At 34.6% G+C, this 17,405-nt stretch overlaps 2 protein-coding genes across 2 annotated transcripts; one reads left to right on the top strand and one right to left on the bottom strand.

Annotated features, from left to right (window-relative positions):
- The first annotated feature begins 133 nt into the window (after positions 1–133).
- On the top strand, positions 134–8,225 carry LOC104211511 (nuclear cap-binding protein subunit 2). Its single transcript, XM_070174600.1, has 8 exons — positions 134–240; positions 416–639; positions 3,956–4,094; positions 4,171–4,204; positions 6,227–6,340; positions 7,309–7,362; positions 7,477–7,583; positions 7,873–8,225. Exons 1-8 carry the CDS (start codon positions 223–225, stop codon positions 7,945–7,947), a joined length of 765 nt encoding a protein of 254 aa, XP_070030701.1. The 5' UTR covers positions 134–222; the 3' UTR covers positions 7,948–8,225.
- Positions 8,226–9,991: 1,766 nt separating this feature from the next.
- Positions 9,992–14,645, bottom strand: LOC104211520 (uncharacterized). Its single transcript, XM_070146780.1, has 4 exons — positions 14,549–14,645; positions 11,629–12,658; positions 11,140–11,518; positions 9,992–10,093 (listed from the first exon to the last, which is right to left on the bottom strand). The coding sequence occupies exons 1-4, from the start codon at positions 14,643–14,645 to the stop codon at positions 9,992–9,994; spliced, it is 1,608 nt and encodes a 535-aa protein (XP_070002881.1).
- Between the last annotated feature and the right edge of the window lie 2,760 nt (positions 14,646–17,405).

Here is a 17,405-nt window from a genome sequence, read left to right on the forward strand (position 1 = left end):
ATTTTGACCCTATAATAATGAAACATTTTAAATGTACAAAAAGCAAAAAGAAAGAAAAGGAAACAAGATGAAGATGGGCATCGAAGTGTCAGTATTCAAACTTAAGGGGTCTAAGCGGCTATCTAACCCCTCTTAATTTATTTGCTTTGCTTAACGCATTTTGTTTCTTCTTCTTCTTGATACCCTAGAGCTGCCCTTGGATGTCGTTGGGAGCAAAACGTAATGGCTTCTCTGTTCAAGGTAATATGAACGCCAGTGTTCTTTGGCTTTTCCAGTGTGCTGTATACCTGGGGTGTTTGTTCAATAAACAATTTGTCCAGTGATATACTGTTCTTAGGTTGTGTTTTCGGTGGATTGTGCTAATGCCGGGGGTGGGTGGGTCTGCGCCGCCTTCTCTGCTGTTTCTTTCTCTTAGGATTTAGCCAAAATTTCAGCATATAGGGATCGAAGGTTTCCAGGAACACAAGAAGAATTTGAAGATGCTTTGCTAAAGGCGACAACTGTTTATGTGGGGAACATGTCCTTTTACACAACAGAGGAGCAAGTATATGAGCTGTTCTCTCGTGCTGGAGAGATTAAAAAGATAGTTATGGGATTGGATAAGAATTGCAAAACTCCTTGCGGGTTCTGCTTTGTAATGTATGGCCTGAACCTTGCTTTCAGTCTCCCATTTCTTCCATTTTGTGTTGTTAACTTTAAACTGTATAATTTCTTCTCCAATTATGGTACTCATGCTTCAGCTTTAACCAGTTCCTTCTAGTTTTTTAGAATCATGTGCTCCATCTCTACTTAATAAGTACTCTGAAGATTATTAAAGATGCTTAATACCACAATAATTTGATCCGATCAGTCGAATGTACCCATTTGATCTGATTCAGTGTAGTGGTTAATGTAATTTGATACGCTCTCTATAGTTACCTTAGCATATTATGTGTCATTTACTAAGTCTGACTTCCATTTGATGCAGTCAAAGAAGGCCTAGGTTTTCCAACGAAGGTCAAGATACATGGTAGAGGCAAGGGGTCAATATATATATTTTTTGTTTTTCTTTTTTTGTGCGAAGTTCACTGTGTTAGTTTAAGGCCAATGACATAGGCATAATTCAAGACTGATGTCTGCCGAATAGACACTGTACGAGTAGACGTTTCAACATATAGGGTTCAAGCTGAGAGGTGCTATTAAATTTGTGTTACGATAGGATGATATGAAGGTGGCTTGAGAGGGAACGATGGGTCTAGATGTACGAGGAAAAGCTAAATTAAAAAGAAGCAGTACGATTGGAAGAGCACATTGCATTGAGCTGTATAATTCGAATGTCTAATGTTCTTAGGGCTTGTGAAACAAAAGGATGGAGGCAAGATTATAATATCAAGGCTTTGGTTAATACTGCTGGATAAGTATGGAGTTAGCTATTGAGAGTAGAGAAGGTATTAGGCAGAGTTCTAGGGAAGTCAGCACTATGGAAAAAGATTTGGATCTTTTGAAGAAAGACCTAGGATATCTTAAAAGGAAAAAAGCCAAAAAGATTGAAACAACAATAACATACCTAGTATAATCTCACAATTGGGGTCTGGGGAGGGTAGTGTGTACGCAGGCTTTATCCCTACCTCGTGGAGGTAGAGAGGCTGTTTCCGAAGACCCTCGGCTCAAGGACAAAATGAAAAGGAGCAGTAACAATAAGCAGTAACAGCATCGATATAGTAAAATAACTAAAGCAAATGAAATAACAGGTAGGAATATAGCTCTACGAATAGGAAAGACGAAAAAAAGAAAAAAAAGAAAAAATGACTACAAGACTAATACTACTGCCACTAGTATGATAAAGGAATACTCCTAGCTACCCCCTAACCTTCTACCCTAATCCTCGACCTCGTTCTACAGCAACTACCGTGTTCACCAGCAGGCTGCTCACGCGCTGGTAATCTTACGGGATGCGCCGGCGCGTGGCTGGTCTTTGACAGAAAATGGGCCTATTTCTGTTCGCCTAACACCCAACACCCGCAAGAAAGAGAGAAAGAGGAATAGAGAAACAGATAGAGAGAGAAGCAAGGGGTATAGTGGACCAGCGGTTGGGAGATGGTACACAGAGAGGGGGAGAAAGGGAAGAAGATGGGAGAGAGAGAAAGGAGGAAGAAGGGGGAAGACTAATGGGGATGTCGCCGGCGATGGCCTAGGGACAGATAAGTGATAAAAAAGAAAAGAAGAAAAAGGGAGGGAGACACAGAAGAGGGGAAAGAGAACCGGAGATAGAGAGATGAGGGAAGATAGAAGGAGAGAGAGTGAGAGGAGACCTTACCTGTGAGGCTGCGTCGCTGGCGACGAGGGCCCAAGGCAGCAGTGATTTAGGGTATAGCTACCGTTAGCGAGAGAATGGAAATGTACAACTTTTTATCAACAACGTAAAAGTACTTAAATCTTTTACAAGTCTAGGTACGAAAAAAGCAGGGACTTCCAAAAAATTGAAATATCTGAAAATATTTCTGCAGTTCCACTTTTTTATGGATTCAATCCCATTGCAATTATCTATCTTATTCTGACATAATGATCAATGTCAAACTTTGTCATAGAATTTTTGAATTTGAAGAGTCCGAAAGGGGAGGGATATGCAGGAGAAAAGAAAAGAGAGGAGTGGAGTGGAGAGTATTTATTGTTTCTATTGCATCTATTGGGAGAAAAAGGATATGTGCGACTGTTATTCGACACTAATCCCCAGATACGTAGTTATTTTGTTACCAATAAAAAAAATGTATAGCTATTTTGTTCATAATCCTGAAGTCCTTATTGATGTTACAAATGTTTAGTCAAATGGGGTCTTAGCTTTCCATGTTTCGGCTACTTTTAACTGACAAGGAAATCTCGCTCCTGTTTGGTAGAAAAGAAAAGGAAAATTCCCTCCTATTTTTGTCTTAATCCTTTTCTCCCTTTTTTCAAGTCCAGGGTTGGTTTACTTTGTCTTAGTCTTACAGGTCTCACAACAAAAAGTTGGAGTACTTTGGCTGTGCATCTTTGATGTTATCTCTTGTTCCACTCAGTTGTCGCTCACTTGGTACCTTCTTAATGATATCATTAATGAGGAAATAAGAGAGTTTGTAGCCTGAAAGTCAGAGAAAGATTAATAGATTCCTTACAAAAACGGATGCAAATTAACATTTCGTAACGTGAAAGTAGATCCAGGTTCTTGCTTTAAAAACCCAATGTACTAAATATGTGGTTGCAACTTCCTGCAACAATATCTGTCCAGAAGCTACTATATAGTTCTTTGATGCCTTGCAGAACATTTTTACCAATGTTTCAAGAAAACTTTTAGAGGTTATGGTATTTGTTTAGGTTGTATTTCTTTGGGATGCCTGGGTGGTTGTTGCATTTGTATAAGGGAAGTAAATCTGCTTCTTTGCATTCTCTGTCTTGTTGCCCTGTTCCAAGTATGTCAAATTTTGCCACTTATTTGTACACATTTCTTTTGCAATAGGATTGTTGCTGACGTACTCCCTTTGTGCCATTTTAATTGACTTGGGTTGACATTGACAAAGTTTAAGAACAATGTTTGAATGAATTATTATATGAGGTTTGATGGCAAGGAGTTCAAATAATATTTAACTGCAAAAGGAGAGAAATTGTTGAAATGATGTCAGATGAATAAGTAGTATATATTTATGCCACAGTAAAAAATTGCCATTAGGGAATATCACGAGCTTTTCTCTTTAGTGCTGTCACTGTTTCTGCAGTTATAAGCAAAAACCTATTTGCTCATAATTTTTTTGGTAGTTGAAGTAAATTCTATTTATAAACACCAAGATGGTATTAGGTGTACATTATAGTTTTTTACATGTATACCTTTGGGTTTATCTCCCATTCAGCCCTTTTCCCGTTAAAGGGAAAGAAGCCAAAGAAGAAAACAAAAGAAGGCAAGGAGAATATCATTTTGCATCTGTAATAACTGTAAAAATATTTTCAGGTTCTACTCTAGGGACGACACTGAAGATTCTGTCAAATATATCAGTGGGACAATTCTTGATGATCGCCCTATTCGTGTGGATTTTGACTGGGGATTTCAAGAAGGTAGGCAATGGGGCCGTGGTAGGAGTGGTGGACAGGTAATCTCCTTAGTGGTTCATCCTTTTATCTTGAGATTCATGCTAGTGTGTGATCTGATTTACATCTTTTTTCCAGGTGCGCGACGAATATCGTACTGACTACGATCCAGATATCCTTCTCTTCAGTTGATAAGCATGTGTTAACAACTTTCTTTCCATTCTTTTAACTATTTTTATATATTTTTTTTCAGAGAAAATATGTTTTGGTCCTATCGTGGCCTAAAGTGATGAACATTGCAATTGAATGGACACTGGAATGGGAATAAAAGGCATGTAACTATTAGGACAAAGTTAGTCAACTATACTTCGTGTTATGCAGAAGTATGTCTAATAGTGAAGTTTCGACAAATGTTATGTACAATGATCAGTAAAAAAACAGGGAAGTTTATGTAAAAATCGACTAAAACATGGTGTACTTTTGATTAAAAAAAGAATCCATTAAAACTTGGAATATTTGCAGCTTGAAAGATTTATGCCAGTTAGTAAACTTGGAGTATTTACTCAGTAAGTAAATTGAGAAAAGGATGTAATTTAATGGATTGACACGTTTTTATTATTATTATTATTATTATGTAGATATGTACTGATTTTAAAAATTATTACGTAAATATACGTGTAACTTGTCTATATGGCAAGGATAACTAAAGTGGTACTTGACAAGGTAATATGTGTAATTTTGTAAATCATTCCTCTATACATTAACATTGTACTGGTTATTCTTTGTTGATCACTCAAGTGCCTCCTTAAGAAGTATTTATATAGTATTTATTCAGTAAGTACTTACCCTAGAAGTAGCTGTGGGGCATCAAAAGTCTGGTGGATCAGATTCTATTGTCTTTTTCAGGTTCTGTATCATCATCTACAAGAACACAACCCTCCACATCTAGTTACTAGATAAGGTAGTGGTTAAAACAAAAGCTTCTTTCCTCTTCTGATCATAAGATTCTAGAGCATTTTTTCTCAAGTAGTTAGTCACCCTGATTTTTTGTAATTGCATTTTGCTTTGGGTGAATGAACCTAGTGGTCTCAAACGCTTCATTTTTCTGCATCCCTCTCCTGTGATTGTAGGATAATTGACTTGATGAAAGAAATGGAAATTTCATCTTGTCACCAGTGGGATGATTGCAAAGTTTTAACAAGGCAATGGTCAAAGTTTTAACAAGGCAATTGTTTTCTTTGTTATTTATGTTGCAAGGAAATACCTCGAAGTAGATCTTCACTTATTCTTCTGTCATTAATGTTTGTCAGGAATCAGAACTTCTATGACGTAGATCAGTGCACTCTTTAGCGTAAGTGACCATTCTTTTATGAAGGTGAATGTTGGCTCATAGATACGTTAATCAAGGATAAGAAAGATGGTTGACATTGTTTACATGGTTTTCTAATATATACTCCCTCCGTCCTAATTTATGTTACACTCTTTCTTTTTTAGTCAGCCCCAAGAAGAATGACACCTTTCTATATATATATATATATTTTTTTTGATTTGCACCGGGTGTCCGAGTCTCTAAGAGCCCCGACTAATCCCGGGGGTGCACAGGCCCTCGGCAAGGAGTTTCCCGCAAGTGCACCACGGTTAATTCAGGTTTTACCCAGTCCGATGGCCCTCAGAAATTGTTTGCACCCAGTGGGTTTCGAACTTGAGACCTTGAAAGGGAGCAAACCCCAAGGCTCAAGTCAATTGCCACCAGGCCAACCCCTGGAGGTTGACACCTTTCTATATTTAGTGACAATTTAACTTTATAATGCCCATTTTACCCTTAATGAGATGATTTATGGGCACACAAATATCTATGGCTCATTTTTACCACAAGTTTCAAAATTCTTTCTTTTTTGCTTAAACTTCATGCCCAGTCAAACACATCACATAAATTAGGACAGAGGGAGTATGTGTTTAAGAATTATGGTTTAATTCAAAGAAAAGACTTAATGTTTAACCCATGAATGTACACAGAAATGTTATACTTCATGGTTAATCAATTGAGTAAGTTTTCATCACCTTATCTGACTAATGTTTGAAACTCTTGCATGATAGTCCGAGCTACAGGGTTTAAGACTTCATTTTTTCCTTTCTTTATCCATTTAATATTTAAGAATTTTGGGCCGTCATTGAATACCTTAACTAGTTATACGTCGAGGCGGTTATGGAAAATTGGTCCAAAAGGAGTTGGAAGCACAAAGGCAGCTAGTGGATTATGGTACAGGATCATTGGGCGCTTACCCACCAGTTATGCCGCCACCTCACTGTAAGTTTGAGGGCTCTGAACTTAGTCATCAGTTCTTTCTTTGATAATATTGACTCTTTCTTGCGTCTTAGCGAAGAGCTTCGTTCTCTCAAATTAATTTGATAATATGTGGAATGTGAAATGTAACGACTGCAATATTTTTGTCTTCTTTCTTTTCCTTTTTCCAAAAAGGAAGATGTTATTGCATTTGATGAAGAGTCAACTTGAAGCGCCTCTTATCTGCAGATTTAGACTTACTTCTACAGGACTTGTGTGTGCTTTAATGCAGTAGAAAGCTTTTGATTTTAGCTAAGGGTACAACTGACTCTAAGTAATGCTTGTATTAGTAGTCGGTTTGGTGGCGAAGTTCTTCTGAATTGTTATTATCTGCTTGTTTCAATGTTGATTTCACAACCTGTCTATTTGTTGCATGACACCACACTAGTTCGAGTATATGTGCCTTTTATTTGATGGGTTGGGTATAGTTAAGCTGTCAGAGGAATGGTAGTTTTGATATCAACTAATGCTGTAAGCATAATGTCTACATTCTGAATGCTCCATTGCGAATGAAATGTGTACGGCTAAATTGTATAAGTTTGAGCACTGGTTGAATGGCAACTTCTGGTTGTTAACGATTTTGGTTTTGTTCCACTCTAAATTTTGAGCTAGCCGTATTGTTCCCTATAATTAAACTGGCTTTTTCCAAATTCGTGCTGTGTTTCATTAATCTTTTGAAAATCAGATTTAACTTGACATTTCTCTAACAAGGAAAAGTGAAAGGAAGAGATTGAAACAACCCCTTTAGGATTTCAAATTAAGCTTTGAATAGCTGATCCACCGGACCTTCAACCGCCATTGAGTTTTTCTTGCACTTCCAGTAACTTCACAGTTTATATGCCTTAGGTTTTGCAATATAATGTGATAGATAATAAACACGGTACACTTACTTTTACGGTGTCTATGGCAATCACTGATACAATAAACTGCAGATGGTAGACATGGTGGAAATCAAGGTTATGGAGGTTCTTATCGACACGGTAGAGGTATGCTTTACAAAGCTTTTGATTCAGTTCTAATGCCTTACAACATTGTATTTTTCTATCTTTTGTTTCAGTATAGTATATTTAACAAACAACTCTATCTTATGAGGAAAACAGACTATCATCGCAAGCGACACAGGGAAGATGACCACCATCGGTCAGATTATCCAAAGAGGAGTTACGACCGTGAATCTCGAAGAACCTCTGATCATGAGTCCAGACCGGTATTTTCTTTTATTTACTTAAGCTACATCTTTTATTGCTTTGCTTTTTTTCACCAGCATGTCCTGTTCCATCTTTTCATATGTACTCTATGCTCGCCACTGAAACGAAATAATGTAAAATTGGACAATGAAACGAAGTCAGTGTGGATATTAAAGAAGCAAATTCCCTGACTTTAGCTTGTGATTTAACGAATAGGAGATTGAGCTTCAAATCTTTTGCTTCTATTGTTTGTCCCCTCTTCAGTTTTAGTGATATTTGTTGTTGCAATGTGACATTCTTTTGCTGCAGGAGAAGAATCCACGTTTCCGTGAGAGTGGTGATTCTGATGAAGAGGATGATGATGATAGGAAACGGCGTACTTAGTTTTATTTCCAGATGTAGATTGCTCGGAGAAGAGTGTGCTACTTGAAAAGAGTTGTAAGACCTGCTCTCGTCAAGTTCCTTTGTAACTTGTGCTTACACAATTAAAATGTTGTACATTAGAACTGCGCTTCAAAACGTTTTTACACTTAAGGAGTAATCGTAGCTTCTCACTCTCTTATTTTTACCTTCTTTTCTATGTATTTCTGATGGTGTCATTGATGACGTTGATCCCTCAGTGTACCCGAAAGTATTATTTTGTCTAGCTTTATTAAAAGAGATCACTCCGTGCTCAACTTAAATAATCCTTTACTTTTGGCCTCACCCCCCAAAATATGGAAAACGGATATTGTTCTTCAATGTTGTTTTATGCTCTCTAGCTGTTATTTTGTCCAAATTTTGCCTTAGTCAAAACTGACGGTAAGAGACGAATCCGTTACATCAACCCCCCCCCCCCCCCTAAATGATTGTAACAATACTCCAGTTTGTAGTGTTTCAAATTATTCATAACTAGAGCGATATCAAAAGAAATTCTAACATTAAAAAGTAAATTAAGCATAATAAAGAAGAAAAATGCAAACGTGGAAGAGAGTTAGTATTAAAGGATTTTTTTTTTTATATTTTGTATTTTGCAGACAAAGGTCTAAAGTGTATTGTTACTCAGTAAACGAAAAAAAAAACGAAATTAGGATAAATTTTTTAAAATATGTTAACTTTTGACATTTTTAGTTTGAAAATTTATTATGAGTTAACTTTTAGATATTTAAGTTTTAAAAAGAATTTATTAAGCAATATAACCTCAAATTTGGAAAAAGTTTCAGTGCGTATGCTCCAAATGAACACCCAGAATATTGAGGCTTACATCTAGACGAACGCCCAAAAGGTTGGGGCGTATGATGCTTACATCCCACCAGTACGCCTCAGTGTATTTTTGGTATGTCTCGCCCAAAGCAAAAATGCTCCTTAAAACACAAGATATGAGAAGTGTGTCATGGCGTGAATTTCACACTGTGGTTTATGTTCAGTCAATTGAGAATTATGACCATCATGATGTGTCTTTATCATTTGCCGAACACATCTAAACGTAAAAATAGAAGAAGGGTAGGATTTCAATTAGATATCTTCGGCTTTCGAAATAATTTGCAAGTATTTTACAGGCTATATTACTATGTAAACTAATTATGTTAGTTTTGTGGAGAACCAACTTGCTAGAGGCCGAGTCCGAAACTTAAATGACAACTTTTTGGACTCAAAACATATTTTTACGGTTTAAAAAAAACAAGTTACTTTTCTACCTAAAGCGCCACGTTTTACATATTTTGCCCACAAGACCCACGTGAATTTCCGAGCTTTTTGAAATGGCAATTTCCTAACCATGTGGGTCCCTCAACAGTACATAGCAGCCTTTTTATGATCTCTTTTTGCTGCCACTTTTGAAATGGCAATTTCCACTTTTACTCTCTATTGAACCTCAATAGTAAGAGTGTGCCAGAAATATAATTAAGAAACGGATTTGGGACTAAATTCTTAAGTATTTTTTTTTTCTATCAAGAGTTAGAGTCTAGTGGTATGACGAGAGTCTTTTATACGATAATCATCTTTCGTTTCCATCGAACCAATAATATAGCGATTTTTGGTACAATATCTTTATATAATAACGCCTCGTAAACTTCTATAAAACGAGTCAGAGATTTTAGAAATGTTCAAATGTTCACAATGGTAATAATTTTTTTTTTGATGTTACATCAATTTAACTAAGTAAGAATCTTTTAAGAATTTGACGAAACTTCCAGTTATTTTTAGAAGGTTTTGCAAAAACTTTGGGGAGCCAAAAGTACTTTTTCTTAAAGTAATTGTTTTAGAGTTTGCCCAAACTTTAAAGAAAAAATAAATGCTTTTGAATAATAACAAAAACTAAAAAATGTAGCTTTTTTTCTTAAGGACTTTTAGAACCTAACTGACAAATGACGGATCCACATGAAGAGTTAATTATGAGTGCTCAAACACCCATTGTTTTTACCTGGATTTAATATATTTATATAGGCAATTAGTAAAAAATGTAGCTAAGTAGTGCAAGAGCACCCATAGCTAAATCTTTTATCTTTCGGAACTCTTTCCGACGAGCAATCATGACTATAAAATCTTGGATCTGTCATTATAAATGACTAAGCATAAATTGCTACTCTAATATTAGCAAAAATATTTTTTAAATTGATTAACCAAACATAATCTGCTACTACTTTTTAAAAGTACTTTTTCAAAAAGTACTCCTAATAAAAAGCATTTTTCAAATAATATGATTTTGAAAATATGGTTAAACAGTCTAGAAAAATCTTCCGCTTTTGATTTAGCACATTTTTTATTACGGGCAGTTAAAACTAAACATTTGTATCCCTAGAATGCAAAATTATTTTGTTTTAGAAAGAAAATTTTGAACCCTACTTCATCCGTATCAAACATTAGTCGTTTCAGTAAATTAAATTTGTATTAAAATATTTGACGTATTTAACAAATCAAAATGTTACTTATTCAAATATATCCTTACTATTTAAATTAATTAGTGATTATTAATTAAATAATATCTAAGAGAGATAAAAGTTATTTTGACACACAACCTTATGATTAAAGGTATGAATATCTATGTTAAGGATTCGTGCAAGAACTTTAACAAAATATATAAACAATATTGATCGAATATACTACATCAATATAATAACACTCATTTTTTAGGATTTAGATAAATAGGATTGATAATAATTCATCTTTTTCAAGAACTCAAATTTTTTCTTTAATTTTCTTTAATAGTTCAGACGCATTATTTAAATAATATCTATGATGACTTTTATTAAGGTTGTATTTAATGATTTAAGTACTGTCATCGTTGTAGTACTCCTTATTATTGTTGTTGTTGTTGTTGTTATTAAGTGCTATCCCCATTGTGATGCTCCTCGTCGTCGTTGTTGTTGTTGTTGTTGTTGTTGTTGTTGTTGTTGTTGTTGTTGTTGTTGTTGTTGTTGTTGTTGTTGTTGTTGTTGTTGTTGTTGTTGTTGTTGTAGTAGTAGTAGTAAGTGCTAGCTCCATTGTGATACTTCTCGTTATTTTTATTGTTGTTGTTGTTGTTGTTATAGTAAGTGCTGCTCCCATTGTGATACTCCTTGTTGTTATTGTTGTTGTCGTTGTTGTAGTAAGTGTTACCTCCATTGTGATATTCCTCATTGTTATTGTTGTTGTTGTTCTTGTTGTTGTTATAGTAAATGCTACCCCATTGTGATACTCCTCGTTGTTATTGTTGTTGTTGTAGTAAGTGCTAGCACCATGGTGATATTCCTTATTTTTGTGGTTATTGTTGTTGTTATAGTAAGTGCTACCCCCATTAAGATACTCCTCGTTGTTGTTGTTGTGGTTAGTAATGCCACCATTATAGTACTCCTTGTTGTTATTGTTGTTGTTGTTGCTACTAGCACTATAACTATTAAAGTACTCCTCATTATTGTTGTTGTTGTTGCTAGCACTATAACTATTGTAGTACTCCACATTATTGTTGTTCTTGTTGTTGCTGTTGTTGTTGTAAGTGCTAGCTCCATTATGATATTCTTAGTTGTTATTGTTGTTATAGTAAGTGCTACCCCCATTGTGATACTCCTCGCTGTTATTGTTGTTGTTGTAGTAAGTAGATTGTGATACTCCTCGTTGTTATTGTTGTTGTTATAGTAAGTGTTGGCCCCATTGTGATACTCCTTGTTGTTATTGTAGTAAGTGCTACCTTCATTGTGATACTCCTCTATATTATTATTATTATTATTATTGTTGTTGTTGTTGTTGTTGTTGTTGTAGTAAGTGCTACCCCCATTGTAATACTCATCTTTGTTATTGTTGTTGTTAGTAATGCCACCACTGTAGTACTCTTTGTTGTTGTTGTTATTGTTATAGTAGTAAGTGCTACCCCCATCTTGATACTCCTCTTTGTCGTTGTTGTGGTAGTAGTAGTTGTTGTTGTTATTAGTACTGCCACCATTGAAGTACCTCTCGTTGTTATTGTTGTTGTTGTTGCTAGCACTATAACTATTAAAGCACTCCTCATTATTGTTGTTGTTGTTGCTAGCACTATAACTATTATAGTACTCCACATTATTGTTGTTGTTGTTGTTGTTGTTGTTGTTATTCTTGTTGTTACCATTTCCACCATTGTAGTACTCTATATTGTTATTGTTTTTGTTGTTAGTACTACCCCCATTATAATAATCCCCATTGTAGTTCTTGCTGTTAGTACTGTCACCATTGTAGTATTCCCCGTTATTGTTATTTTTGTTATTAGTACTACTAGTATTCTTGTACTCTTCATTATTATTGTTGTTGTTGTCGTCATTCTTTGGGACAGTGACATGGGCCACAGGGTTGTAATTCTTGGGAAGGTATTTGCTATTATAAATATTATTAGTTAGGGTTGTAGCGGGGTTGATTTCTTTGTAGGGGTTTTCTACATTATTAGTAGTGATGGTGGAAGGAGGAAGTTGACCAGACTCATAACCATATAGGCCATAGCCATTATTTTCATTTTCCGGCAAAAAATTTGCTTCTTGTTCTTTGTTAGGAATAACTACTTGTGTCTTTTTTTCAGTATGGTTGTTGCTTGGGATTTTATTAAAAAATTGGCTTTCTCTTGCATGGATTTGCAATGAAGAAATAGGGTAAGAAGGAGGAAGATGAAGGAAAACTGTTTGGTAAAGGCAGCCATTAGAGAAAGAAAAAATAAATAAATTTGTATAGTGTCTTAGTGCTATGAACTTGCTATGGTTGTTTCTTTATATAGAGACCATTTATCACTCTTAAGTTTGCAATTTTTGAGTGTTTGAATCTTATTTTTTAAATTATTTTAGAACTCTTCTTTCCTTTTTTATTTTTTTGCTTCTTTTGTCCAAGGGAGGTTAGGGGAAGGGTTAGAGTAATTATCGCTTCCCTCCAAAATTTCCTACTATTAGGTGCTTAGTTCATTTCTTATTTATCAATAGTACTCTTTCTTTAGTTTTTACTATAATTTTTGACTTTATAAAAAGAAAGAGAGAAACAAAGGAAAAGGAAAGAAAGTGAGAAGATGAACGAAAATAGAAAATGTAATTACGCATGGATTTTGGACGAGTGGGGGAAGGGGAAAAGAAACTTCCATAATGGGGACATTGAAAATTATAACATTTGGTGAGTACTCAAAAATCAAACATTACATGCCCTTCTCTTAATATTATCTACTAGAAAGTGCATCCCTAAAAACTAATTTTTTTTACTTCATGTGTGTTTGATTGATCCTCTTCATTCTTTTACTTAATCTCAATTTGCATGCTCATTTAAGTATGTCCAATAACAGTTAGACTTATATTATTTTTCCCTCAAAGTATGTGCGTCTAGAAGAAATAATGTATATTTAAAAAAATAATATTTAATAGTTTATTGTGTGTTTACCCCAAATCATAAAAAATTATCATGATTAAGTGAAAAAATATAAATTTTTATGTTATATTTGGTGATTATTGGTGTATTTAGTTTAGAATTACGTGTATAAGTTTTTTATTATTGGTGTATAATTGAAAAATTGATAGTTGTGTTGGAATAAGTGATATATCACAATATATTTTTCTTTTTGACACATTTTCTGCCTTTTTCTTCTTCCTAATTATGGATATGATTATAAACTCCCCTATGTATTTATAAGTGTTTCTCTGTTCTTCCTGTGAATTTATGGTCAAGACGAGTATTCCAGCAAAATTTGCCTCATAGATTAAAGTTGCATTATAATTTAATTTATCAAACAACTTTATTGGTATAACGAATCTTAATTTGAATGTAGATAAAATATTCGAGAAAACACAATTAATGCGCTAAGATTATATGGACGCAAAAAATAAAAGGAATTTTTACATTCCTATGCTACATAGGAAACCTTATTACCCTCAATATTTAAGGTATGACTTAATTACATTTAGTATACCAAATTATCAATTCTATACCATAATTAATTAAGGGTATAATTAATTGTACATTATTTACTCATTAATTAAAGGAATCTGCACGTTTCTCTCTCCTAACCCCTAAGTCTCACCCACGTTTTACCCATACCCACGTTCTTTTTACCATTTTCCATCTTCTGAAACTAAATTCTCCATTAAAATTCACAGAAAATTGAAGATTTTTTAACATAACAGTATTCACAAACGTGAAGGCGAAATGTGCACTACGAATGTGAAACAAAAGCAACAAAAGCATATGAACAACAAGCTTCGCGCAACAACATCATGATATTTCAGAAATAAAAGATAAACAGACATGCATTTTGACCAGTTTATGGTTTTTAGAAGCCTTAGTAGAACTACTTTGCTTTCCACACAGCCATTAAAAAGCTTTGAAGCTTTGAATTCAAATTTGGGTTTTCAAAAAACATTATTTGTTTTGATTGGGTGTTGTTGTAAATAATTGGGAATATGTTTTGGAGTTTATATCTCAATTTTGAGGGGTTTTGGTGAAGATTTAGACTTGGTTTTGGCTGAATTTCAGATTGAAACTCGAAGAAGAAGAAGAAGACATATTGTAGAAATTGTAGATAAATTGTAGTTACAGTTGGATTGATCAGAATTTGAACTAAATACATCTTCGCCGCCGTTGACGGCTTCCGACGAGGAAACTCCTCTGTTCTCTACTTCTCCATTCTCCATTTCTTATTTTTACTTCTGTTTTACTTTTTCTATTTCTAATTTGAGTTTCTTGATTTCGCACACTTTATACACACATTTGATACATCAAAAATATGAAGTAGTTACAGTTGGATTGATCAGAATTTGAAATAAATAAAAGAGATTTTTACATCCTATGCCACATATATATATTTCAAATTTTATGGAAGTCTGATTTTACGGTAATATCTATAAAATTCCTACATTTATCTACAAATAAACTACACATCAGTTTTATGATGTATAAAGCAATATTGTTTTCATAATTATCTACAAAATTACTACATTTATACTACAATTAAACTACAATCTATGTTGAAAAAATGTTGACTACAAAATTTTTCTCTTCATCTACAACAATTCTACAAATATACTACAAATCAGTTTAAATGTATAAAACAGTATTATTTGTAAGGCTATCAACATAATTACTACATTTATACTACAATTAAACTACAATCTATGTTGAAAATCTACAAATTATCTACAAAATATCTACAAACTGGGTACATTGAATTTTAATATCCCAATTCCCATTCAATTGTAGCATAATTGAGATTTTTGACATAATTGTGTTTTTCTAGAAGATTTGTAGAAGTTTTAGTCGTTTTTTTATTTGTGAAAACAGAAAATAAAGCATCTACAATCAGAATACAAATAATCTACAATTTATCTACAAAATATCTACAATTTATCTACAATTTCAGCAATATGTCTTCTTCTTCTTCGAGTTTCAATCTGAAATTCAGTCAAAACCAAGTCTAATCTTCACCAAAACCCCTCAAAATTGAGATATAAACTCCAAACCATATTCCCAATTATTTTCAACAACACCCAATCCAAACAAATAATGATTTTTGAAAACCCAAATTTGAATTCAAAGCTTTCAAGCTTTTTAATGGCTATCAATGGTGGATTTGTAGCGATTTTGATTTAATAACGAACTGAGATTTTGATTTGTAGCGATTATGAGAAAAAAACGGAACATAATTTGATTATAAATTGAAGATAAATGATTTCCGTGATATGATTTGATCTCCTTTCCGTTTCAAAACTTGAATTTAATGTAGAATCAATCAATCCCAAGATTCTTTCGTGATTTTTCGCGCATTATTAAGGGAAGATTCTGCCTTATTAATTCCTAATAAACGAATGGTACAGAAATTGTAGGAAAAATGTGGACTAGGCGGGTAATTTAGATACTATGCACATATTTGGTAATAAAGTTTCATATATGGTATAGGAAGGAAAAAATCCCAAAATAAAAAGAACTTAAATTCATAATAGTTTGAAGTTAAAAAAAGGGGCGCGAAGGCTTTAACAAGTACCTATTATCTTCCGAAAATCATGTTTGTCACACCTCCTTTTTCCGCACCCGAGGGGGTGCAAGGGAGTTTTTCCAATTAAAGGACAATCGAAACGGGATTGGTTTATTTATTTCAGAGTCGCCACTTGGGAGATTTTAGGGTGTCCCAAGTCACCAATTTTAATCCTGAATCGAGGAAAAGAATGACTCTATATTACAGTCTGCGTACCAGAAATCCGGATAAGGAATTCTGTTAACCCGGGAGAAGGTGTTAGGCATTCCCGAGTTCCGTGGTTCTAGCGCGGTCGCTCAACTGTCATATTTGGCTTGATCATCTGATTTAATACATGTTGAACCTATGTGCAAAATTTAACTTTTAACCGCATTCCCATTCCACCACTGCTTCAAAGAATAACCATATTTGCCCATTAATATTTGCATAAGTCGTCTCCATATTCAACTTTCTTCTATATCTATCAATGAGTCTCTTCTTTTGAAAGGCTCCATCAATGCAATTACACAAAATTTATGCTCCCTATTCATGTTGATCACCCTAGGAAAGGCCTACTGTGTATTCACAGACCTTATGTTCCATATTAATGTTTTGATCCTCATTTAGATAGAGAAGCTGCCCTCCTGGGCATAATTCTTGAAGGTTGTTGTGGCTCTTTATTCTGATTCTTCTTTGTTTTCTTACCTCATTTAGCACAGGCTGTAGGTGATAGATCCCCATCCCTAGCAACCTATTTGAAGTTTTCTACTGTTGATTCATCATCTCCCTCATCCTCCATAGGATTGTGTCTCATTAAGTCTTCATAAATTGGTGCCATATTGTGTGTAACTAAATCATGTAAATATTGTAGTAGAGTCTTCAGTAGAACATTAAGATGTTGCTGCATAATTTGATCAGTGCCATATTCCATAGGAACTTCCTCTATTTCCCCAGGTGTTCTTGGAATATTGCCTGCTCATCAGCCTTTTCATTGCTATTCACCATAGAAGAAACAACAACATACATCATTTTGAATTGCTGCTCATAAACACCGCCTAGACCAGGAATTACTATGGTGTGCTGCTTATAAATGTCTGTTATATTGATATCACCACCCTTTCCATTTCCTGTGCTTTGGTCAGACCCTACTGTATCATCCTTAATCTTCACATTATCATAAAGTTTGTTCTCTAATGCATACATTGGAACACCATCTACATAGGCCAAAATCTTTCCAGTTGCAATAGGTATAGGGTTTACTATCGTTGCTTTATCAGGTGACCCTAGCGACAGGCCTGGCATCGCCAGCCTAACGCCTGGGGTACCTAGCTATAGGCCTGGCGTCGCTAGCCTAACACCTGCGGAGCCTAGCTTTAGGCCTGGCGTCGCCAGCCTATCACCAGGTGGGCTATTGTCCCTCACTTTGTCTCCTATTGTCTTTGTT

The sequence above is a fragment of the Nicotiana sylvestris genome, chromosome 5, assembly GCF_000393655.2.
Source record: "Nicotiana sylvestris chromosome 5, ASM39365v2, whole genome shotgun sequence".
Lineage (NCBI taxonomy): Eukaryota > Viridiplantae > Streptophyta > Magnoliopsida > Solanales > Solanaceae > Nicotiana > Nicotiana sylvestris.